This window comes from Hyla sarda, chromosome 3 (genome assembly GCF_029499605.1).
Source record: "Hyla sarda isolate aHylSar1 chromosome 3, aHylSar1.hap1, whole genome shotgun sequence".
In the NCBI taxonomy this organism is placed as follows: Eukaryota; Metazoa; Chordata; class Amphibia; order Anura; family Hylidae; genus Hyla; species Hyla sarda.
Genome location: NC_079191.1, coordinates 365,126,997 through 365,152,629, shown reverse-complemented (window position 1 = coordinate 365,152,629; position 25,633 = coordinate 365,126,997). Strand labels below are relative to the sequence as shown.

Below are 25,633 nucleotides of genomic sequence, written 5' to 3'. Positions count from 1 at the left end.
ATCACACTTGCCACAGAAAGGATGCTTTTCCTGCATTCCTATGTTGATGATTATCATTGTGCCGGCAACAGGGTTTATGCAAAGTACACAAAAATTGCTAAAAAAATATTAAACAAACATTAAAAGACTGACCCTTCCTAAGTAGTGTATGATCTGAGAGGAAACATACACATTTTTGGCAAATCGGCTATTTTGTATATGATACACCAAAATTTGCACTTTTCACTCAACCCGTTATTTTGGGCTGAAAGCAGGAATCACCAACAATAAGTACCTCTCCGAGGCATTTGTAACATGGTTTCTATTATTTATTGGCCCATTGTATACCAAGTTTAACTTGACATATTGACTGCTTTCATATGGAGCCATCATCAAGACTGCCCAAAGTTTTTGATTTATTCCCTCTGGGTTCTTAAAAGCCCCATACATACTGTCACAGGTGGCTTCCTCAAAAGTCTCTAAAATCTGATTTACAGGTGCTTCTAAGTTTACACAGAACACATCCAAGGAACCCAACATAACCAGTAACATTAGATTAATGTGCTCTGTATGAACAAACACAAGCCTCCCAGAAAGCACACTAGTGTAGAGGGAAATTGAAGCTGCTGCCTTCAAACAGGTGTAAACACTTCACCAATCCTGAGGGTTCACAAACCTAAACTTCGGTGAGGAGGGGCAACTGTGGTGCCGGATTTACATAACTCAGACGGGAGCATACCTGTAATAGCATTGTCCTCTGGCTGCTATAAATCTACCTATGTTACTGGCCAAGGCTAATTTGGTTTATAGTGCCAATAATACAGGGGGAGCCATTTATATGGATACACCTTAATAAAATGGGAATGGTTGGTGATATTAACTTCCTGTTTGTGGCACATTAGTATATGTGAGGGGGGAAACTTTTCAAGATGGGTGGTGACAATGGTGGCCATTTTGAAGTCGGACATTTTGAATCCAACTTTTGTTATTTCAATAGGAAGAGGGTCATGTGACACATCAAACTTATTGGGAATTTCACAAGAGAAATAATGTGCTTGGTTTTAACGTAACTTTATTCTTTCATGAGTTATTTACAAGTTTCTGACCACTTATAAAATGTGTTCAATGTGCTGCCCATTGTGTTGGATTGTCAATGCAACCCTCTTCTCCCACTCTTCACACACTGATAGCAACACCGCAGGAGAAATGCTAGCACAGGCTTCCAGTATCCGTATACACTGCTATATACTACTATATACACCGCAGGAGAAATGCTAGCACAGGCTTCCAGTATCCGTATACACTGCTATATACTAGGGGTGTGAATCGCCAAGAATTTGGCGATTCGATTCGAATCGCGATACCAGTGTGGCGATTCGATATATCGCGATATATCGCGATACCGTCTAGGTGACGATACATCGCGATATATCGCCCACCTGGGAGCATTCATAGATCCCAATAGACGCCGCTGTCAGCTTTGACAGCGGCGATCTAGTACTCCGGTGCTGCAAAATAAAATAAAACACACTTTATCTTACCTTCCAACGAGCCCCCGGAGCTCCGGTACAGTCCGGTACAGGTGTTCGGTCCCCGGGCTGTATTCTTCTTACTTCCTGTTAGTTCGGCACGTCACATGGAGCTTCAGCCTATCACCAGCAGAGGCGGGACATCGCTGCGGCTGGTGATAGGCTGAAGCTCCATGTGACGTGCCGGACTAACAGGAAGTAAGAAGAATACAGCCCGGGGACCGAACACCTGTACCGGAGCTCCGCGGGCTCGTTGGCAGGTAAGATGAAGTGCGTTTTATTAAAAATTCCACATCCCTAAAAGAATCGATTCAAAAATATTTTGAATCGATTCTGTATCGGCAAATGAAAAATCGCGATTATCGCGAGAATCGATTTTTTCTTACATCCCTACTATATACTACTATATACACCGCAGGAGAAATGCTAGCACAGGCTTCCAGTATCCGTTTACACTGCTATATACTACTACTTACACCGCAGGAGAAATGCTGGCACAGGCTTCCAGTATCCGTATACACTGCTATATACTACTATTTACACCGCAGGAGAAATGCTAGCACAGGCTTCCAGTATCCGTAGTTTCAGGTGCTGCACATCTCGCATCTTCACAGCATAGACAATTGCCTTCAGATGACCCCAAAGATAAAAGTCTAATGGGGTCAGATCGGGAAACCTTGGTGGCCATTCAACTGGCCCACGACGACCAATCCACTTTCCAGGAAACTGTTCATCTAGGAATCCTCGGTGCACCACCACGTTATGGGTGTCAGGTCCGAGCATTCCTAGATGAACAGTTTCCTGGAAAGTGGATTGGTCGTCATGGGCCCGTTGAATAGCCCCCAAGGTCTCCCGATCTGACCCCCTTAGACTTTTATCTTTGTGGTCATCTGAAGGCAATTGTCTATGCTGTGAAGATACGAGATGTGCATCACCTGAAACTACGGATACTGGAAGCCTGTGCTAGTATTTCTCCTGCGGTGTTGCTATCAGTGTGTAAAGAGTGGGAGAAGAGGGTTGCATTGACAATCCAACACAATGGGCAGCACATTGAACACATTTTATCAGTGGTCAGAAACTTGTAAATAACTCATGAAAGAATAAAGTTACGTTAATACCAAGCACATCATTGTTTTTCTTGTGAAATTCCCAATAAGTTTGATGTGTCACACCCTCTTCCTATTGGAAAAACAAAAGTTGGATTCAAAATGTCCGACTTCAAAATGGCCACCATGGTCATCACCCATCTTGAAAAGTTTCCCCCCTCACATATACTAATGTGCCACAAACAGGAAGTTAATATCACCAACCATTCCCATTTTATTAAGGTGTATCCATATAAATGGCCCACCCTGTAGATCCATTTAGCCACATTTGGATTACTTACAGATTTCTTGAAATCCGATCTTGAAGGGAAATCAGTTTCTAACATGTCTTTCAAGTTCTGAAGCAAACCAACATCAGGATCCCTGAAATAGAGAAGAAATAATGTATGTATTGTAGGTTACAGACAGTTCAAAGGTATTGGCTAAATCTACTGTGGAAAGTAGTCAAATTGAGTAGTATAGCACTGGATGTGGAGACAGAAGATTTCACCAGTATGGACAATACACACAGCACAAATTCTGGGTACTCCTCTAACATACAGCAATGGTGGTAAATGTTAGCATCCCTGAAGTATTTCTCACAGAAAAGGATTGCAGTAACACATGTTTTGCTATACACATGTTTATTCCCTTTGTTTGTATTGGAACTAAACCAAGAAAGGGAGGAAAAAAAGCCAATTGGACATAATGTCACACCATACTCCAAAATGGGCTGGACTAAATTATTGGGACCCTTAACTTAATATTTGGTTGCACACCCTTTGGAAAAAATAACTGAAATCAATTGCTTCCTATAACAATCATTAAGCTTCTTACACCTCTCAGCCGGAATGTTGGACCACTCTTCCTTTGCAAACTGCTCTAGATCTCTCTTATTGAAAGGTAGCCTTTTCCCACCAGCAATCTCTCCACAGGTGTTCAATGGGATTTAGATCTGGACTCATTGCTGGCCACTTCAGAACTCTCCAGCACTTTGTTGCCATCCATTTCTGGGTGCTTTTTGATATATATTTGGGGTCATTGAGGGAGATTTATCAAAATCTGTCTAGAGGAATAGTAGCTGAGTTGCCCATAGCAACCAATCAGATCGCTTCTTTCATTTCTCAGAAGTCTTTTCAAAAATTAAAGAGAAATGATTGGTTGCTATGTGCAACTCAGCAACTTTTCCTCTAGACAGGTTTTGATAAAATTTTTCCCATTGTCTTGCTGGAAGACCCAAGATCTCGGACGCAAACCCAGCTTTCTGACACTGGGCTGTACAGTGCAACCCAAAATCTGTTGGTAATCCTCAGATTTCATGATGCCTTGCACATATTCAAGGCACCCAGTGCCAGAGGCAGCAAAACAACTCCAAAACATCATTGAACCTCCACCATATTTCACTGTAGGTAATGTGTTATTTACTTTGTAGACCTCATTCAATTTTCGGTAAACAGTAGAATGATGTGCTTTACCAAAAAGCTCTATCTTTGTCTCATCTGTCCACAAGACATTTTCCCAGAAGGATTTTGGCTTACTCAAGTTAATTTCGACAAAATGTAGTCTAGCTTTTTTATGTCCCTGTGTCAGCAGTGTGGTCCTCCTGGGTCTCCTGCCATAGGGTTTCCTTTCATTTAAATGTTGACGGATAGTTTGCGCTGACACTGATGCTCCCTGAGCCTTCAGGATAGCTTGAATATATTTGGTACTTGTTTGGGGCTGCTTATCCACCATCCGGACTATCCTGCATGGACACCTTTCATAAACTTTTCTCTTCCATCCACGCCCAAGGAGATTAGCTACAGTGCCATGGGTTGCAAACTTCTTGATAATGTTGTGCACTGTGGACAAAGGCAACCTTGAGAGAGTTGATATTTTTCCACAATTTTGGTTCTCAAGTCCTTAAACAGTTCTCGCCTCCTCTTTCTGTTGTCCATGCTGTCCATGCTTAGTGTGGCACACACAAACGCACAATGCAAAGACTAAGTGAACTTCTCTCATTTTTATCTGCTTTCAGGTGTGATTTTTATTATGCCCACACCTGATACTTTCCCCAGGTGAGTTTAAAGGAGCATCACGTGTTTGAAACAATCTTATTTATCAACAATTTTGAAAGGATGCCAATAATTTTGTCCAGCCCATTTTTGGAGTTTGGTGTGACATTATGTCCAATTTACTTTTTTCCCCTCCCTTTTTTGGTTTAGTTCCAATACACACAAAGGGAATAAACGAGTATAGCAAAACACTTGTCACTGCAAATGAAATACTTCATTTTCTTGAAAAATGTTAGGGGTGCCAACATTTATGGCCATGACTGTACATCAAATGATGCCTTAAGCCTTCCCATTTTTTTAGGTCTGAGGAACTAAAAAAATGGTTAACACTTTAAGGGAACCAATCAGCAGATTTTAGCATATATAACGCTTGGCAATGCGTTATATATGCTAAAATCGTTATCCTCACTATCCCCGGGGAACGTTTGTGCTCTCAGGGATGGTGAAGATATTAAGTTATAAAGTACCCCCGGGCAGCCCGGCAAGTAGTCCACTGGGCAGGGACTTACACTTACCAGGACCCGTTGCTCCACATTGCTCCGGCCGTGGCACCGCCGACTTGCGTTACACCCTAAGCAGAGGGAGCAGAGCGGTGACATGAGCCATCATTCAAGCCGACTACTTGCTGGGCGGACGGGGGGGACTTTATAACTTAATATCTTCACCATCCCTGGGGGCACAAACGTCCCCCAGGGATGGTGAGGATAATGATTTTAGTATACATAACGCATTGCCAAGTGTTATATTTGCCAAAATCTGCTGATTGGCTCCCTTTAATGATAATACTTACACATTGCCTATTTCATTTTATTGTGTGGTATCCCGAGAGAAGATGGAGGGGCAAGGAAATGTTAGTTGTAGTGCTAATACATTTTGACAGTATTGTAATTACCTACTTATGATGATGCAACTTGTTAAAGCTTTATTTAATCCCTTAAGGAGGGAATTTTCATTGTCATTACAGATCCATATGAGTGGTGTTCTTTTGCGCCACCAAATCTCATTTGTAATGACATCACTTATGTTGCCACCAAATCTAAAAATTGAGAAAGAAACCCCACCATTATGCAACTTTTGGAGGCTTCCGGGGGCCGAGGTGCTGTGCAGGATATCACAGGGGAGGTTTGACCCTCCACCCTCTCTTTGTCAACACCTGTGTTACAGAAAAAAATGGATTAAGATGAAAAATCTACAAAAAAAATAACATTTTTAAATTCCGCCTCCACTTTGCTTTTATTTCTGTGAAACACCTAAAGGGTTAATAAACTTCTTTAATGTCATTCTCACTACTTTAAGGGGTGCAGTTTATAAAATGTGGTGATTTATGGAGGTGTCTAACATACAGGCCCCTCAATTCCACTTCAGAACTCAACTGGTCCCTGACAAATCTGATTTCTCAAGTACTTCATTGGGGGACACAGGACCATGGTATATGCTGCTTGCCACTAGGAAGCTGACACAAGGCAAAAACAAAAGAAAGGCTCTAAGCAACTCAGTTTTAGCTTAGCGTCAGCAGGAGGCAGACACATGTCTGGAGCTCTCCAGACCTGGTCTTATTTCATATTTTTTTTTCCTAGTTTCAGTTTCTAGTTAGATTCTATCTCCCTTTTTTTTTTTCTCTAGCGTGGGGCAACAGGAGCATGGTGTTGCCTGATCCCCCACCTGCGAGCTAGGGGCACAGTGCATTGCTGAATGGGCTGTTAACCCCTCCTCTCCATCAGCCAGCTTGGTGGTGTACCTTGGGTCCGGGTCCCCTGTTTGCCAGCTGGGTCTGGCTTAAGGCAGGTGGCACTAGCTGGTAGAAGACTTCATGGGTGAGTATGGGCAGCTCTATGTGGGTATGCCCCCCCCCCCTTTTTCCTCCCTTCCCTTCAGTGGGGGCCCCTTTCTTCCTGTGGAAGGGAAATCTGTGTTTCTGGGGAGGTAGGGGTTAACTTGCCCTTTCTGAGGTGCTCTTCTAATCTATGGTGTTGACAGGGAGAGTGCTCTCTCCCTGTTCTCCAACAGTGTCGCCTCGATACGACCGGGTCACTGTTGGTTGCTATGGCAGCAGGAGGTCAGATCATGACCTCCTGTATTCCTGCTACGGAAGCCTGTGAGATCCAGCCAGAGGCTGGATCGCACAGGCTGTAGTATGTTCAGCTCATCAGGTCATACTGTGCTGCAGTACAAATTTATTGCAGCATAGTATAACCTGTAAAAAATAAAATAAAAAGTTCTTCAGTAAAAGTATGAAGTGTAAAAAAAAAGCCCCTTTCCCAATAAAAGCCCTGTATTATCACCAAAGAATATCAAAAACACAAATCATAATATACATAATTGGTATTGCCATGTCCGTAATGATGTGTACTATAAGACTATAATGTAAAATATCCTGCACGGTGAACACCGTAAAAATAAACATTAAAAAAAGCGCAAAATTCGCCAATTTTGGTACAAATAGCGGAATAAAAAAGGTAGCACGTAGCACAAAAATTATACCAGTAAAATGTATAGCTCATCCCGCAAAAATGAGCCCTTACTAAATGGTGTCAGACGAAAAATAAAAAAGTTACGGCTGTTGGAAAATGAATGGCAGAAAAATAATTTTGCTCAGAAAAGGAAAAAGAACATAGAAAGCTATATAAAATGGGTATCGCCATAATCGTACTGACCCACAGAATAAATATAACATCACTTTTACCGCACAGTATACACTATAAAAATAAAATAAAAAAAACGCCAGAAATTTTCCAGTTTGTCACAATATTTAGAAGTTTTTTTACAAAAAATGCTGCATGTGTCAACAAAAATGTACCACTTATATAAAATATAATATGTCACGAAAAAACAATCTCAGTATCGCTCTGCTCAGAAAAAGCGTTCTAAAGTTATTACCATTTAAAGAGATATAATGTCAAATAAGAAAAAAGAGCCTGGTCATTGAGGTAAAAAATGGGTCCGTCCTTAAGGGGCTAATGGTCGACCCTTTCCGATGGGGCCTCCGTCCCTGCATGGGGGCCATGGCCCTTCTTTTCCTCTCGGTGCTCCTCCGGGCCGCGGGCGGGCACCCACTTTAGCCTTCTAGTGTTCCCGGAGACATAGGACCTCCGGCCGCGGCCTCCATTCAGGAACCAGCGGGGCTCTGTACTGCCGGAGGTCTCATCTGTCGCCGGGCTTCCTGTGCTGTGACTTCGGGCGCTCTGTCTGGTCAGGCCGCGAGCAGTGTAACTAATCAAGCCCGCGGGTTCGGCCTACCCGTAGCTTCGCCCACCAGTTTGCGTGCCCGGGATCCTGGCGCTCCTCATCTCATGGGCCGGCCTATCTTTTTGCGCCGCTACAGGGGGGCTATGTTTCTCCGCCCCCTACTTCTCTTGTCCTATAGGGGCCAAGCAGGGGTCAGCTGGCCCCTCCTACTACCCTGCTCCAACATTTGACCTTCAGGGCTCCTGGCTTGCACAGCTCAACAAAGCCTCTCTGCAGCCTCCCCGTGATAGTCTGCTCCAGCTGCTCCTTCAAGACCTGCATCTCTCTGAACACAGGATCTGGGTGAGACCGATCCTTGTCTGTCTGTTGTCTGACTTACTAGTGGCCCTTAGGTCGGCAAGCACCCCAAGTTTTCAGCTTTCACATGGAATTTGACGAGCTGTTGGAAGCGGCCTGGAAGAATTCAGACAAACGCTTCCATGGGTCTAAGAAGCTCCGGGCTCTCTTTCCCTTCCCTTAATACCTGGTGGTGAAGTGGTCTTCTCCTCCTACGGTGGACCCTCCTGTGTCACAGCTATTTAAATCCACTACCCTGCCGCTGGCTGATGCCACCTGCTTTAAAGACCCCTTGGATAAATGTATTGAAAATTTGGCAAAATTCGCCTTTGAAGCGGCAGGCTCTGTCTTGTCGCCAGCTTTTGCCTCTACTTGGGTTTCCAAAGCCCTCTCAGTCTGGGCTGGTCAGTTATGCCAGGGGATTTTAGCAGGCGCCTCCCCCGGCGATTTGGCAGAGCTAGCTCAGCAGATCGCTAATGCCAGGGACTACATCTGCTTGGCCACCTTGAAGTCGGCTTGCTGCGCTGCTTTTGCCTCGGGCAATCTGGTGGCCCTTGGCGATGCAGCTTCTAAGCGCTCCCTTACTGAGCTGCCTTTCCTGAGGTCTTGTCTTTTTGGTAAACGCCTAGATGAGATCATATCTGAGGCTACCGGGGGCAAGAGTTCCCTCTTACCCCCAAATCATCCGCACCGTTCAGACCCGCGGCGCCTCAGGATAGGAGAGCACCCTCTTTTAAGACTCGCACCTACTGGAAGTCGGGGCCCCGTTCCAACCGCTCCTCTTCCAAATCCGGGACTGGCAAGCCTCCCACTACCTGAGGGTGCACCCCCATCAGAAGCCTTCTCCTTGGGTGGGTGGTCGCCAATTCCAGCTTCCGGGATGTTTGGCTGGCGCAAGTTCAGGATGCCTGGCTTCAAGAGGTCTTATCCCAGGATTTTCTTCTACTCCCCGGGATAGTTTTTTCCGGTCCAGCCCCCCTCGATCTCCTGCTGTTGCTGCAGCTTTTCAAGTGGCCCTTCGCACCATTCTAGCCCAAGGTGCGATCATGCCGGTCCCGTTTTTCGGGGTTCTACTCCAATCTCTTCGTAGTTCCTAAGAAGGACGGCACTGTCCAACCCATTCTCGATTTGAAGCTTCTAAACAGTCATGTGCGTCTACGGCATTTCCGGATAGAATCCCTGCGGTCCGTGGTTGCCTCCATGGATCCGGGGGAGTTTCTCTCTTCTGTGGACATATGGGATGCCTACTTACACATTCCGATCTTTCCGGCCCACCAGCGATTTCTACGCTGCTCCTGCGGGTCATATACAGTTTGTCGCCCTACCCTTCAGCCTGGCGACTGCTCCCCGAGTCTTCACCAAGATGCTGGCAGCAGTGGTTCACTCTTGGGGTGTCTCGGTCCTCCCCTATCTGGACAACCTACTCATCAAGGCGCCCTGAATTCACACCGGCGATTTGCGGCAATTCCGGTCATACGGTCGTCCAACCAATAGCAGCCGGCAGGGGAGGGGTTAACGTCCCCTTCTCACAGCTCTGCTAGCCCACCGAGTTCAGTCAGTGGGTAGAGCTGCGAGAAGGAGCCAGGGACCCCCCTCGGCTGAGATCAAAGCCCCTCAGGGCTGAAGAAGGGTCCTTTAGTCAGGGTGAGTTTTATCTTCAGGGACAGGTAGGAGTGTAAAAGTAAAAAGTGAAGTGTAAACCCCCCCCCCCCCGACCACCTAATAGGTCATAAAGGGTCCGCCACAGATTTTTCATTGTGACCCGGGCCCTATTAGGGGTTCAGGGCGCTGCATTTGGCCCCCCATTTTTTTTGGGCCGCAGCATTTTTCGCCGTTGTATTTAAAAGTTACACCAAGCACACACACACACATACACACTCTCTCCCCCTCCAAACCCCCCCCGGAGGAGGTTCGAGACCATTCGGAAATGCCTATATTACATTGATAATGCGGCATGTCCCCACAACATTTTTTGAGGCCTAGGTACTGCTCAGGGAGCTCTCGGTAAATGAGTCTCTTATCAGTTTTAAGGGGAGACTCATCTTCCGCCAGTATATTCCCTCGAAGCGGGAAACTCCGGGTACACTTACAAGTTTAAAGTATATGAGGGACAAGATTCCCGTATTGAACACCCAGAATGTCCCCCCACTCAGGGTGTTAGCGAGAAAATCGTTTAAGACCTTGTGCACCCATTGCTGGATAAGGGCTACCACCTTTACGTGGACAACTTACTGTATTTTTCGCAATGCAAGGCACACTTTTTCTTCCCCAAAACTGGGAGGGAAAAGTTGGTGCGTCTTATACGGCGAATACACACCTATCGCCGCGGTCCCTGTGGCCATCAACGGCCAGGACCCGCGGCTAATACAGGACATCACCGATCGCGGCGATGCCCTGTATTAACCCTTCAGACGCGGCGATCAATGCTGACCGTCGCGTCTGAAGTGAAAGTGACACTAACCCGGCTGTTCGGGACCGCCGCGGTGAAATTGCGGCGTCCCGAACAGCTTACAGGACACCGGGAGGGACCTTACCTGCCTCCTTGGTGTCTGCTCCGTGCCGGGATCCCCTGCATGTCGGCGCTCTCCTTCGACATCATCTCGTCATCGCGCACGCCGTCCCATCATCCAATAGGAGCAGCGTGCGTAGCGACATGATGACTGCGACGTGATGACGGCGACTGAGAGCATGGATTCCGGGGAAGAAGACGTCCGGAGCGACGGGGACACCCCGGGGTCGCGGCGACAGCGATGGAGCGACATCCAGGGCAGCGGTTACGGGTATGGAGCGGAGGGGACACGTGAGTACTACCTACTATCCAGTGGTCTTCAACCTGCGGACCTCCAGATGTTGCAAAACTACAACTTCCAGAATGCCCGGACAGTCAACGGCTGTCAGGGCATGCTGGAAGTTGTAGTTAAGCAACATCTGGAGGTCCGCAGGTTGAAGATCACTGTTGGGTTCAGAATCTTTTTTTTCTAGGTTTTGCACCTATAAAATTGGGTGCGTCTTATATGCCGTTGCATCCTATAGGGCGAAAAATACGGTATATACCAGCATCCCTCTGTTCACATCCCTTGCCACCAGATCCACGTCCGCTTGTGGGACCGTGCAGAAGAACCAGAGAGGCATCCCTCTAAATTTGATCCAGACACCTATGCCCAAGGGTGAGTCCCGTACCCTTATCCATGAAAACCTGTAGCTGTTCAGGTATAAGGATAAGAGGGAAGTCCTTATGCTGACCACAATTCATGGTAACGGCAGCTCACCTGTCCCTGTGCAAGGTACCACAACAACGGTCCTCAAGCCTGACTGTATTCTGGACTACAGTCGGTATATGGGGGGAGTTGATCTCTCTGATCAAGTCCTCAAGCCATATAACGTCATGCGGAAAACATGGGTATGGTACAGAAAAGTTGAGGTCTTCATGGTACAGATTGCCATGTACAACTCTTTTGTACTGTCCCAGTACGCTGGCAACATAGGGACATTCCTCCAGTTCCAAGAAGAAGATAAAAGAAAAATTTGCAAATGTGACTCCTTCTCTTCTGAGCATTGTAGTGTGCCAACAGTGCACTTGACGTCCACACATGGGGTATTTCCATACTCAGAAGAAATGGTGTTACAAATTTTGGGGGAATTTTCTCCTATTACCCCTTGTAAAAATGTAAAATTTTGGGGAAAACAAGCATTTTAGTGAAAAAAAATAATAATAATAATTTACACATCCATCTTTAATGAAAAGTCGTCAAACACCTGTGGGGTGTCAAGGCTCACCGTACCCCTTGTTACATTCCTTAAGGGGTGTAGTTTCCAAAATAGTATGCCATGTGTTTTTTTTTGTTTGTTTTTTTCCGCTGTCCTGGCACCATAGGGGCTTCCTAAATGGGACATGCCCCCAAAAACCATTTCAGCTAAATTTTCTCTCCAAAAGCCAAATGGGACTCCTTCTCTTCTGAGCATTGTAGTGTGCCCGCAATGCACTTGACGTCCACACATAGGGTATTTCCATACTCAGAAGAGATGGGGTTACAAATTTTGGGGGGCATTTTCTCCTATTTCCCCATGTAAAATTTGGGGGAAAGCATTTTAGTGAAAAAAAAATTCATTTACACATCCCACTATAACGAAAAGTCGTCAAACACCTGTGGAGTGTTAAGGCTCACTATACCCCTGGTTACGTTCCTTAAGGGGTGTAGTTTCCAAAATAGTATGTCATGTAGGTTTTTTTTTTTTTTTTTCTGGCACCATAGAGGCTCCCTAAATGTGACATGCCTCCCAAAAACCATTTCAGAAAAACTCACTCTCCAAAATCCCATTGTCACTCCTTCCCTTCTGAGCCCTCTACTGCGCCCGCCGAACACTTTACATAGACACATGAGGTATTTCCTTACTTGAGAGAAATTGGGTTACAAATTTTAGAAAGATTTCTCTCCTTTTACCCCTTGTAAAAAATCTAAAACTGGTTCTACAAGAACATGCGAGTGTAAAAAATTAGGATTTTGAATTTTCTCCTTCACTTTGCTGCTATTCCTGTGAAACACCTAAAGGGTTAACACACTTTCTGAATGTCATTTTGAATACTTTGAGGGGTGCAGTTTTTATAGTGGGGTAATTTATGGGGTATTGATAATATGAAGGCCCTTCAAATTCACTTTAAAACTGAACTGGTCCCTGAAAAATTCTGATTTAGAAAATTTGGGGAAAAATCGGAAAATTGCTGCTGAACTTTGAAGCCCTCTGATGTCTTCCAAAAGTAAAAACATGTCAACTTTATTATGCAATCATAAAGTAGACATATTGTGTATGTGAATCAATATAGAATTTATTTGGAATGTCCATTTTCCTTATAAGCAAAGAGCTTCAAAGTTAAAAAAAAATTCAAAATTTTCAATTTTTTCATCAAATTTTTGCATTTTTCACCAAGAAATGATGCAAGTATCGGCGAATATGTACCAATATGTTAAAGTAGAATATGTCATGAAAAAACAGTCTCGGAATTAAATCCATAAGTAAAAGCATCCCAGAATTATTAATGCTCAAAGTGACAGTGGTCAGATGTGCAAAAAACGCTCTGGTCCTTAAGGTGAAAATGGGCTTGGTCCTTAAGAGGTTAAAAAGCTCTGTATCTTACCATTCATCTTGCTCACATAGTGCAATTTCTCAGCAGGAGAAAGTGGGCATTTCCCAGCAGGCATGACCTTGCTGAAGCCTGTTGGGGGACTACTTCTGCCCTCACATGGTTGCAGTGCTGTGATGAATAGAAGACCTCAAGCTCTGTTCATGTTTCAGTCTATGCAGTGTTCAGTGAGGCTCTCCTGCAGGTTTCAGTTTGTGCAGCTTTCTGTGAGAATATGTGGAGCTTTCACATTCTGTGCAGCTGTCAATCAAGCTGAGTGCAGAGAAACACTTCCTGAGTTTGGTCTCCTGCCAAGTCAGGAGGAGACCAAACTCACTGTATTAATTGTACAGTGGGGATCAAAAGTTTGGGCACCCCAGGTAAAAATTTGTATTAATGTGCATAAAGAAGCCAAGGAAAGATGGAAAAATGTACAAAAGGCATCAAATTACAGATTAGACATTCTTATTATATGTTAACAAAAGTTAGATTTTATTTCCATCATTTACACTTTCAAAATAACAGAAAACAAAAAAATGGCGTCTGCAAAAGTTTGGGCACCCTGCAGAATTTATAGCATGCACTGCCCTCTTTGCAAAGCTGAGACCTGCCAGTGTAATGGATTGTTCTCAATCATCATCTGGGAAGACCAGTTGATGTCAGTCTCAAAGGTTTTTAATGACCAGAATCATCTGACCTTGCCCCAACAATCAGCACCATGGGTTCTTCTAAGCAGTTTTCTTCTAGAAATCTGAAACTGAAAATAGTTGACGCTCACAAAGCTGGAGAAGGCTATGAGAAGATAGCAAAACATTTTCAGATGTCAATATCCTCTGTTCGGAATGTAATTAAGAAATGGCAGTCATCAGGAACAGTGGAAGATCTGGAAGACCAAGAAAAATAGACAGAACAGCTCGCAGGATTGTGAGAAAAACAATTCAAAACCCACGTTTGACTGCACAATCCCTCCAGAAAGATCTGACAGACACTGGAGTTGTGGTACACTATTCCACTATAAAGAGATACTTGTACAAATATGGTCTTCATGGAAGAGTCATCAGAAGAAAACCTCTTCTACGTCCTCACGACAAAAATCCGCTTTTAAACTTTACTACAAATGAACATATAGACAAGCCTGATGCATTTTGGAAACAAGTTCTGTGGACCGATGAGGTTAAAATTTAACTTTTTGGCCGAAATGAGCAAAGGTACGTTTGGAGAAGAAGGGGAACAGAATTTAATGAAAAGAACCTCTGTCCAACTGTTAAGCATGGGGGTGGATCAATCATGCTTTGGGGTTGTATTGCAGCCAGTAGCACAGGGAACATCTCACGAGTAGAAGGAAAAATGGATTCAATAAAATTTCAGCAAATTTTGGATGCTAACTTGATGCCATCTGTGAAAAAGCTGAAGTTAAAGAGAGGATGGCTTCTACAAATGGATAATGATCCTAACACACCTCAAAATCCACGGGAATTACATCATGAGGCATAAACTGAACGTTTTGCTATGGCCTTCACAATCTCCTGACCTCAACACAATTGAAAATCTATGGATAGACCTTAAAAGAGCAGTGCGTGACAGACATCCCAGAAATCTCAAAGAACTGGAAGACTTTTGTAAGGAAGAATGGGCAAAGATACCTCAAACAAGAATTGAAAGACTCTTGGCTGGCTACAAAAAACGTTTACAAGCTGTGATACTTGCCAAATGGGGCAGTACAAGATATTAACTCTGCAGGGTGCCCAAACTTTTGCAGACACCATTTTTTTGTTTTCTGTTATTTTGAAAGTGTAAATGATGGAAATAAAATCCAACTTTTGTTGACATATGAATGTCTAATCTGTATTTCGATGCCTTTTGGAGATTTTTCCATCTTTCCTTGGCTTCTTTATGCACATTAATACAAATTTTTACCTGGGGTGCCCAAACTTTTGATCCCCACTGTAGCAGGGAACAGAGCAACACCACCTAGTGGCATTTTTTTCTATTACATTGTAAATATATTTATGTTGATAATTTTAAAGCAAATGCATGGGAAAGCGTCTGCTAATTACACACGGAACATTATATTAAAAGTTTTATTTGGTGACAGGTACTCTTTAAAGCTAATAAAACCAGCAATTAAATACATGTTGAAGTCTCTGTTTCATATCATTCCTTGTGCATACTACATACACATCTTCACACTTTATCCTATTGTTTCAACGTAGATCTAGAAGTATTCAAAACTTACAATAAAAGAATTAATTAAGTTTTTTAGCATACATAGGAAAATTTATCCTGAGAAGAATACTTACCACAAATGTACATTGCTATTCAGCTTGTCTTTTAAGGGCTGCACCACTGAAAAGAAGTCATAAGTAATGAATGCTATTTGAAAAGTATTTCATTTTAAGACAAAAAACTAAATTACATTTTATTTTGCTGGATAAAAAAAAAAAAAAAAAAAGACAAAGAATTAAAAAAAGAGAACTGCCCTAAATAGAGGATATGGTTTGTTAGTATACATCAAATACTTACCATGGTCTGCTCCAAGGAAATAACAATCGGGAAGCATGGTTGGATGTCTTGGATCTACGTCAATTGTAACAGACACATTGTTGCCTGCAAGAGTAAAATAGCCTAAAAATAAACGGTATGCAAAATAAAATTGCAATCATACAAATGACTGATATCACATAATAAACAAAATGAGGCCGGAATGTTGATGCTCTAATACCTAATTTGTTACATTTTATTTCTAATTGTTTTATCATACATATTACTGTTTCTTTGTATTTTGTAAAGGAATTGTTTAATTCTGTATAATAATGTTTTACATAAGGTGTCTCAAACTCAAATTATCTGGGGGCCACTGGAGGTAGCAACTGGGTGAGGCTAGGCCGCATGCGTCCCTTACATATAATGCCCCCATCATGCGCCCCTCATCATCCACAAGCAGCTGGATAGGTAGAAGCAGGTTCCCCACATTAGGTAGAAGCAAGTTCCCCACATTAGTTGACGCAGGTTCCCCACATTAGGTAGCATTGTCGTCATCCCCCCTCCCAACTCTCACACACAGACAGACACACACACAGACACCCACCCACACATGCACACACACATAGACACACTTACCTATCCTGCGCTGCGCCTCTCCTCTCCGCCGGCAGCCTGACGAGTGACGTTACTGACGTCCTCCTGTGCGGGTCTGCGGAGGGACATCACATGCACAACGTCCCTCATCAGACTCGGGCTGGCCGGCCAACCAGAGACGCGGAGGAGGGCGGGGTAAGTGAAGCCTTCTGGCATTTAGCGTTGCTTGCCCGAAGCAGGGCTAAATGCCTGAAGAAGTCACCTGCCCAGCGCCCGTAACTGCATGTCCCGGGCGTCGGGCAATACAAATTACACATACCTGGTGCTGGCCATAAACTTTTGTTACGCGTGCAGCAAATGGCCCGCGGGCCGGGAGTTTGAGACCCCTGTTTTACATAAAGAAATTAAATAAGACCTGTGGTCAACCTGCCAAAAATTAGATTGCATTATTAATAAATAGCTCAGGGTGCCCTGATCACACTACATTTTACAGTCTTCCATTCCTGAGATATGTGGGTTTATAATTTGGCTAACAATTCAGGGAATCAGTCAGATGGATGTGAACTTAAAGGGGTCCTCCACTGCCCCAGCGTTCGGAACATTTTATTCCGAATGCTTGAAGCAGATGGCGGGGATCGTGACATCACGGCGACACCCACGCAATGCAAGTCTATGGGAGGGGGCGTGTCACAACCCCCCCCCGGTGCCCGCACCCAGCGTTATAAATGAACGTTGGGTACTGCACAGAGATCGTAGGGTCCCAGCGGCGGGACCCCCACGATCGCTTGGATAGGGGATAAGATGTCTAGGGGCGGAGTACCCCTATAATTACCCCAGTAAGGCCTTGCGGAAGAAAGCAGAGGACTGGAGAAGACAGCGGAGGACCGGAAAGACAGCAGAGGACCGGTGAAGACAGCGGAGAGCCCAGCGGAGGCCTGGGGTCACCATCGGGAGCGGCGGGGTCACCATCGGGAGCGACGGGGACAGGTGAGTACAGCTTCCTATACTTTACATTGCACGAATCCCTCAACATACGATGGATTCGACAAACGATGGCTCGTTTGGAACTAATTCCCATCGTATGTTGAGGGACACTGTACAGTGGTCCCTCAACATACGATGGTAATCCGTTCCAAATGGACAATCGTTTGTTGAAACCATCGTATGTAGAGGGATTCGTGCAATGTAAAGTATAAGACAGTGGTCTCCAACCTGCGGACCTCCAGATGTTGCAAAACTACAACTCCCAGCATGCCCGGACAGCCAACGGCTGTCCGTGCATGCTGGGAGTTGTAATTTTGCAACATCTGGAGGTCCGCAGGTTGAAGACCACTGGTAGAGGAAGTTTTACTCACGTGTCCCCACCGCTCCAGACCGTCACCGCTGCCCTGGATGTCGCCCTCCATCGCCGACATCCCCAGGGTGTCCCCGACGCTCCGGCAAGGCCTCTGCTTCCTCGGCATCCTCGCTCTCCGTCGCCGCCATCATGTTGTTACGCACGCCGTCCCATCATTCAATAGGAGAGGCGTGCATAACGACGTGATGGCGACGATGGAGAGAGCCGACAATGCAGAGGATCCCGAAGAGGATGCGCCGGAGCCCCGAGGACAGGTAAGTGATTGTCAGCGGACCACACAGGGCACCGTAAATGGCTATCCGGCGGTGGCTGAAGCAGTCTGCGCTGCCGGATAGCCGGTTATGTGATGGCCCCAAAATACAAAAGCATCGTATGTTGATGCCACCTTCAACATGCGATGGCCTATGAGAGGCCATCTTCTGTTGAAATCATCGTATGTAGGGGCCATCGTAGGTCGGGGGGTCACTGTGTATCAAATCAACAAAAATTTACCTAAACAGGTATAGGTATGTGCAAATATCTCCAATTTAATATAATCTTATTTATCCTAAACAGTGAACATAGTAAACAAAAACAAAAAACTACCAGTTCTATTTTTTTTAGGGTCAATTTAAATCGACAGTATCCTGCACATATGTGATGCACAGGATTTGACGCGGTGTTCAGTCATTAAGTTTATATCCTGTGCATCAAATCTGCGTACATGTGAACGTACCCTTAGGTTACGTTCACACGTACAGGATCCTGCACAGATTTGATGCACAGGATTTGTAACTGCCGATTGGAAGCTGTGCTCAGTCATTTAGTTTACATTGAAACCTGCAGCAGAAAATCCTGTGCATCAAATCTGCGTACGTGTGAACGTACCCTTAGGGTATGTATACACGAGTGGATCCCCAGCTTATTTTACGCTGTGGATCTGCTGCTGAAGAATTTCTGTATGGTGCCTTTACATGTGCCTCCTCTGAGCGACAATACGCCACTACGAGCAGACACACTGCGAAACTACGCAGTAAAATATGGCACGTGTGAACCTACCATTAGGGTTGAGTCACATGTAGCGTATTTTGCTGCATATTTGCTGCTGTATTTTTATCTACTCATTGAAGTCAATGGGTAACAAAATCAGCTGCACATTTTGCTACCCATTGACTTCACTGGGTAGGAAAATATGCAGCAAAATACAGCATGTGTGACCCTAACCTTAAAGGGGTACTCCAGTGAAAGACTTTATTAATTTGTTTGTTTATTTTTTAATCAACTGATGCCAGAAAGTTGAACAGATTTGTAAATTACTTCTATTTAAAAAACTTAATCCTTTCAGTACATATTAGCTGCTGTATACTACAGAGGAAATCATTTTATGTTTGGATTTCTTTTCTGTCACAACCACAGTGCTCTCTGCTGACACCTCTATCCATGTCAGGAACTGTCAAGAGCAGGAGAATATCCCCATAGCAAACATATGCTGCTATGGACAGTTCCTAAAATGGACAAAGGTGTCAGCAGAGAGCACTGTGGTCAGACTGGAAAGAAATCCCAAAAGAAAAGAATTTCCTCTGTAGTATACAGCCGCTAATAAGTACTGGAAGGATTAAGAATTTTTTTAATAGAAGTAATTTACAAATCTGTTTAACTTTCTGGCACCAGTTGATTTAAAAAAAAAAAAAAAGTTTTCCACTGGAGTACCCCTTTAATCACCAAGAAAAATGTATCACTATCATCATACTGACCTGCAGAATACAGTTAACATGTGATTTTTACAACACGGTTAAGAAACTAAACCCCCACAAAATTCTGTCTTTATTAAATTTCACCCCACACATTATTTTTGGTTTTACAATACATTAAAAGGTAAAAAGAAGGAAGCCATTAAAAATTATAACTTATCCCACAAAAAATATGAAATATTCTTTATCTATACATTGTATTTTATTTACCAATTGCAATTCGTCTCATGGTCGCACTACGTGTTGGCTTTTCTGGTTCCAGAACCCACGTTTTAGTGTCAATTTCATCTAACGTATCCCAAAAACCTTTCAGTGACTCCAAGGCAGACAAAACTTGATTGTATATGTCCTGTATATTACTCTATTACAAAAGAGAAAATTATTTACACTTGGATTTAAAAAGTTTCTAAAATTAGAGACAGTTGTTTAAAAGAACATTAACCTCTTAAGGATGAAACCCACTTTGACCTTAAGGACCAGGCCAGTTTTAGTTTTTTCCTTATCACCTTCTGAAAATCATAACACTTTCAGTTTTACACCTAAATACCTACATAAGGGCTTTTATTTTGCGCCACCAATTGTACTTTGTAATGACATCATTTAAAGGGGTACTTCGGTGAAAAACTATTTTAAATCAACTGGTGCCAAAAAGTTAAACAGATTTGTAAATGACTTCTATTAAAAAAAAATCTTAATCCTTCCAGTACTTATAAGCTGCTGTATAATACAGAGGAAGTTCTTTTATTTTTGAATCTCTTTTCTGTCTGTTCACGATGCTCTCTGCTGACACCTCTATCCATGTCAGGAACTGTCCAGAGCAGGAGAGGTTTTCTATGGGGAATTGTTCCTGCTCTGGACAGTTCCTGACATAGAGAGCACTGTGGACACACAGAAAAGAAATTCAAAAAGAAAAGAAGGTCCTCTGTATTATACAGCAGCTGATAAGTACTGGAAGGATTAAGATTTTTTTTATAGAAGTACATTTCAAATCTGTTTAACTTTCTGGCACCAGTTGATTAACCGGAGTACCCCCTTTTTTATTTTTTTTATTTTTTTAAACTGTAATATTTTTTTATTATTTTCAGAACAATAAAAGGATTACAAACAGGTAGGAAGCAGGAGGGGGGGGGGGGTAAGCAAACCCCAAAAGGAAAGGTTTGCAAAACCAATAAGGTAAATGTGCATTCAATGGAAACACAAGTATGCTAAACAAATAAGAACAACGTGCATTCAATGGAAATACAAGTATGCTAGAAGGCACAATCAAACAAACATTGCATCAAGTCTCCCAGCAGCATACCAAGGAAGAGGGAAAAGGGGGGGGGGTGGGGACAGGGAAGGAAGGGGAGGGGGCGGAGTACCCCTTTAATAACAAAATCTACTGCAAAACCCCCAAAAATATATTTTTGGGGTGAAATTGAAAAAAAAATGCCATTTTGTAACTTATGGGGGCATCTGTTTCTACACAATGCAATTTTTTAAGTAAAAATGACACCTTCTCTTTATTCTGTAGGTCCATACTGTCACAAGGATACCCAATTTATTTAGGTTTTATTTTATTTTACTACTTTAAAAAAATTATTATAACTGCATGCACCAAAATTAGTATGTTTAAAATTGTCATCTTCTGACCCCTATAACTTTTAGATTTTCCCGCATATGGGGCTATATGAGGGATAATTTTTTTGTGCCGTGGTCTGTCGATTTTATCGGTGCCATTTTTGTATTGATTGGACTTTTTGATTGCTTTTTATAAATTTTTATGGTATATGAAGTGACCAAAAATGCACAATTTTGAACTTCGATATTTTTTAGGTGTACGCTATCGACTGTGCGGTTTAGCTTACCTTATATTATGCACGCGGCGATACCACATATGATTATTTTTATATTACATTTTATTTAAAAAAAATGGGAAAAGGGGACTGATTCAAACTTTTAACAGGGAAGGGGTTAGTTCACTTTTATTAACTTTTTTTTTACACTTTTTTTTTAGCCCCTAAAGGGCTATACCATGCAATCTTCTGATTGCATATACTGATCAATGCTATGCCATAGCATAGCATTACATGATTACAAAATTAGTATGATTGAAAAAGACATACGTCCATAAAGTTCAACCAACGACCATCAAGTTCAACCAAAGCATTGATCAGTGTTATCGGTGCTCTGCTGCTCCAGCCTGCAAAGCAGACTAGGAACAGCAGAAGACCAATCAGATGACAAGGAAGCAGGTAAGGGCCCTCCTGCGATCCACTCAGCTGATAGGGATCTGTGACGTCACCGCGGATGTCCAGATCAGCTCCACTGAGCTACCAAAACATTAACCCCACATTTTAGATGCCGCAATCAACCTTGACCGCGTTGGCTAAAGGGTTATTGCTCGTGGGTCCATGCTGCCCATAGCAACTGGGTTTAAAGCATTCTCTGCTCGTGAGAACGGTTTAAACCCCCTTAACTAGACCAGGGCGTACATGTACGCCCCAGTCCTTAAGTACCAGGATACCAGAGCGTACCTGTAAACCCTACGTCCTGGACGGGTTAAACAAAAAAATATTGATGGTGCTGCTCAACCTTCTATGAATGCTTGTATCATATTGTCAGCAAATATAACAAAAGAAAGTTTATACTACATTTTACTTTGCTGTATAGACAACTAAAAGGAGCCCTTTCTTCCTCCTCAGAATTCTGTGCCTAGCTGTAAGAGCCAATGCACACTCTGGAAAGCAAGGAATTTCAAGGAGATTGCGGGGGGGGGGGGGGGGGGGGAGTCCCAGCATTCGGACTCCCTGCGATCAGACACTTAGGGGAAAAGTTGTTTTCGCTGCACATTTCCTTTAAAGGACATATCTCATGGAAAAAAAATGTTTTTGATTATCTGCCACACCCCCTCCATATAGGTTCTTCCATAGAGATACATGGAGGAGGTGGGGGTGTGATCTAAAACTTATCCCCTATCCCTGAGACTACTCTTTTAAGATCAAAAGGATTCCACTGCAAGTGGATTCTGCTCAGAATTAATTCTGAGAAGAATATCCATAGTGTGCATGAGCCCTTAGAAAACTGGCTGCAGAAAAAGCACCCCCACACACACTGTCTGAATTAAAAATGCTAAAGGGGTACTCAGGTGGAAGGTGTGACTCATCAACAACCTCTTCCCCTCCCAGCAGCGATACCGGAGGCTTGTCTGCCATTAAAAAAATAACCTTTACTTATATTCAGTGCTTTCCTGGTGCCTCCTGTATCACTGCTCAGAGCCTCTTCCTAACCAAGGGGGTCAATGAGTCACAGTAAAGCATAGAGCGAGCGGTGTCCTGCCTCAGCCAGAGATCGGCTGAGCAGCAATGTGACATATTTACCCCCGGCACCAAGAAGAGGACCTGTTTAGCATAATCCTTCATCTCTAGGTTTAGTGTCATTTATAGACTGTGTTTACACAGCAAAAATTCTGATATTCTGCACAAATTCCATTCTGCAAAGTTTGCTGTGGAATTTTGGCAGAAATTCTAAGGGAATTTTCCAGCGGAATTCTGCATTAAAATGTGCACATAGTCTAAATGTAATCTTAATTGTATATTAAAAAAAGATTTTTGTGAACATTAACACAGATGCTGCCATGTTCATACACAGGATTATTCATTTTATAACTATTTACATGCAGGGATATGTTGCCATAATTAAAGTACCGTATATACTCGAGTATAAGCCGACCCGAGTATAAGCCGAGGCCCCTAATTTCAACCCAAAATCCCAGGAAAAAGTTATTGACTTGAGTATAAGCCTAGGGTGGGAAATACATCATCCCCCCCTGTCATCATCCAGACCCCCGTCATTAACATCCTCATCACCCTGTCATCATCCAGACCCTCATCATCATCACCTGTCATCATCCCCTTGTCATCATCCCACACCCCCCCTTCATCATCCCCTTGTCATCATCCCCACCCCCTTCATCATCCCCTTGTCATCATCCCACACACCCCCCTTCATCATCCCCTTGTCATCATCCCACACCCCCCCTTCATCATCCCCTTGTCATCATCCCCACCCCCCTTCATCATCCCCTTATCATCCCACACCCCCCTTCATCATCCTCTGTCATCATCCGCCCTCAGTGGTCTTCAACCTGCGGACCTCCAGAGGTTTCAAAACTACAACTCCCAGCAAACCCGGGCAGCCATCGGCTGTCCGGGCTTGCTGGGAGTTGTAGTTTTGAAACCTCTGGAGGTCCGCAGGTTGAAGACCACTGCGGCCTTCGACATCATCCAGCCCCCTCTCACCCCCTTAAGTTTTGTACAGTACTCGCCTCCGCTCGGCGCTGGTCCGGTGCTGCAGGACTATCCGGTGACGAGGTTGTCCGGTGGGATAGTGGTTCCGGGCTGCTATCTTCACCGGGGGCGCCTCTTCTCCGCGCTTCGGGCCCAGAATAGAGGCGTTGCCTTGACGATGACGCAGAAGTACGTTGGTAATGAACGTACCTCTGCGTCGTCGTCAAGGCAACGTGACTATTCTGGGGCCGGGCCCGAAGCGCTTAGAAGAGGCCTCCCCGGTGAAGATAGCAGCCCGGAACCACTATCCCACCGGACGACCTCCTCACCGGACAGTCCTCAGGCACCGGACCAGCGCCGAGCGGAGGCGAGTACTGTACAGAACTAAAGGGGGTGAGAGGGGGCTGGATGATGTCGAAGGCCGCAGTGGTCTTCAACCTGCGGACCTCCAGAGGTTTCAAAACTACAACTCCCAGCAAGCCCGGACAGCCGATGGCTGCCCGGGCTTGCTGGGAGTTGTAGTTTTGAAACCTCTGGAGGTCCGCAGGTTGAAGACCACTGCGGGTGGAGAGTTCACTCGAGTATAAGCCGAGGGGGGTGTTTTCAGCACGAAAAATCGTGCTGAAAAACTCGGCTTATACTCGAGTATATACGGTAAATATTTTAATTTCACTTATAGGTTGAAAATAAGTGCTAACATTTTACAATAAAATAAATGTAGTGGGGAACCTTTTTCTATATACACCAATTATTAGTCTGACCTTTCGTTTTTAGTTCTGTTGGTGTCATTACCATTGCCTCAAGCATGTCTCATCAATGAACATAAACACTAAAGGAAGTGAAAGGAAACTTCAGATTTGTTCTGGTGTCATGGAACTACATTAATATAAGAAGCACTTACAACAAAATCTGAGCAAGTACCTGTGTAAAACATGCAACAGTTATTACTTTGAAGAGGCTTTTTTTTAACTTAATACCTGAAAGGATATGATAATGTCAGTCACTTAACCACCATAAAAGCCCTTATCGTAAGTACCACTATTTCCATTTTTTAATAATTTTCACACATCCCTAGAATGTGATCTTACGTGCTTGAGGACACTTAAAATTAATAGTGTCATTTTCATATGTCTGCAAAAGTTGCTTTTCATTTCTTTACCTTTTCTTTACCACCGACATAAATTTGCTTATAATCACTTTTATTCCCATTCTATAGAATATATTAAAGAGACAAAATGGAAAAATCCATTTGCAGATGGTTTTCTGAGAGCCTAGAATAAAATGCAAGAAATTTGGCACAAATATACAAATGAAATGTTTTGAAAAAGTATTTGACCCCCTTCCAGATGGTCTCTAAAATTTCAGACTGTCTTATCCTGATGTAGGGATATATATATTTTTTTAAAGATATTTTGCTTGGACCTATAATGTTAACCCCCGCAGCTCCAACTTCGATGTTATTCAGTCCCACTATTGACATTGACTGCTCGCTCAGCCAGTCTCAGAAGTAGAAAACAGAGTGACGAGTGGGGTACCAGATGATTTCACAGTGGGAGCAAAGGCGGATTTGTCTTTTTATATATATATATATATATATATATATATATATATATATATATATATAAAAGTTTTATATATCAGTATAACCCTTTTAATGTACAGTAACAGCAAATTAAGTAAATACTGGTTTCTGATCTCTACTTTGACCATGCTTTTGGCTCTGATTTTGTCCTTGATGTGCCCTCTGTTACTGACCCGGCTAGTTGATAGTGCTCTGTCCCATTGATCCCTAGTGACTTCTTATTTAGACTTCACCCCTCTTACCTTTACCTATACTCCTCCCCAGAGCCTTGCAGCGTCGGCCCCTGGAAGCCAAGTCCATTTCGAGTATCATACATAGGACCTGATGAAG

General features: G+C 43.6%; 1 protein-coding gene across 4 annotated transcripts in view; it reads right to left on the bottom strand.

Moving 5' to 3' along the window:
• Positions 1-25,633, bottom strand: part of FANCL (FA complementation group L) — a 193,038-nt gene that overhangs the window by 12,211 nt on the left and 155,194 nt on the right. For 3 of the 4 annotated variants that reach the window (XM_056567714.1, XM_056567712.1, XM_056567716.1), the window contains exons 8-11: positions 19,664-19,814; positions 15,812-15,913; positions 15,589-15,634; positions 2,896-2,977 (exon numbers count right to left, since the gene is read on the bottom strand). In XM_056567714.1, coding sequence (XP_056423689.1) covers positions 2,896-2,977; positions 15,589-15,634; positions 15,812-15,913; positions 19,664-19,814 — 381 coding nt within the window. The remainder of the gene's footprint in view (positions 1-2,895; positions 2,978-15,588; positions 15,635-15,811; positions 15,914-19,663; positions 19,815-25,633) is intronic. The other variant, XM_056567713.1, reaches the window with a different exon arrangement.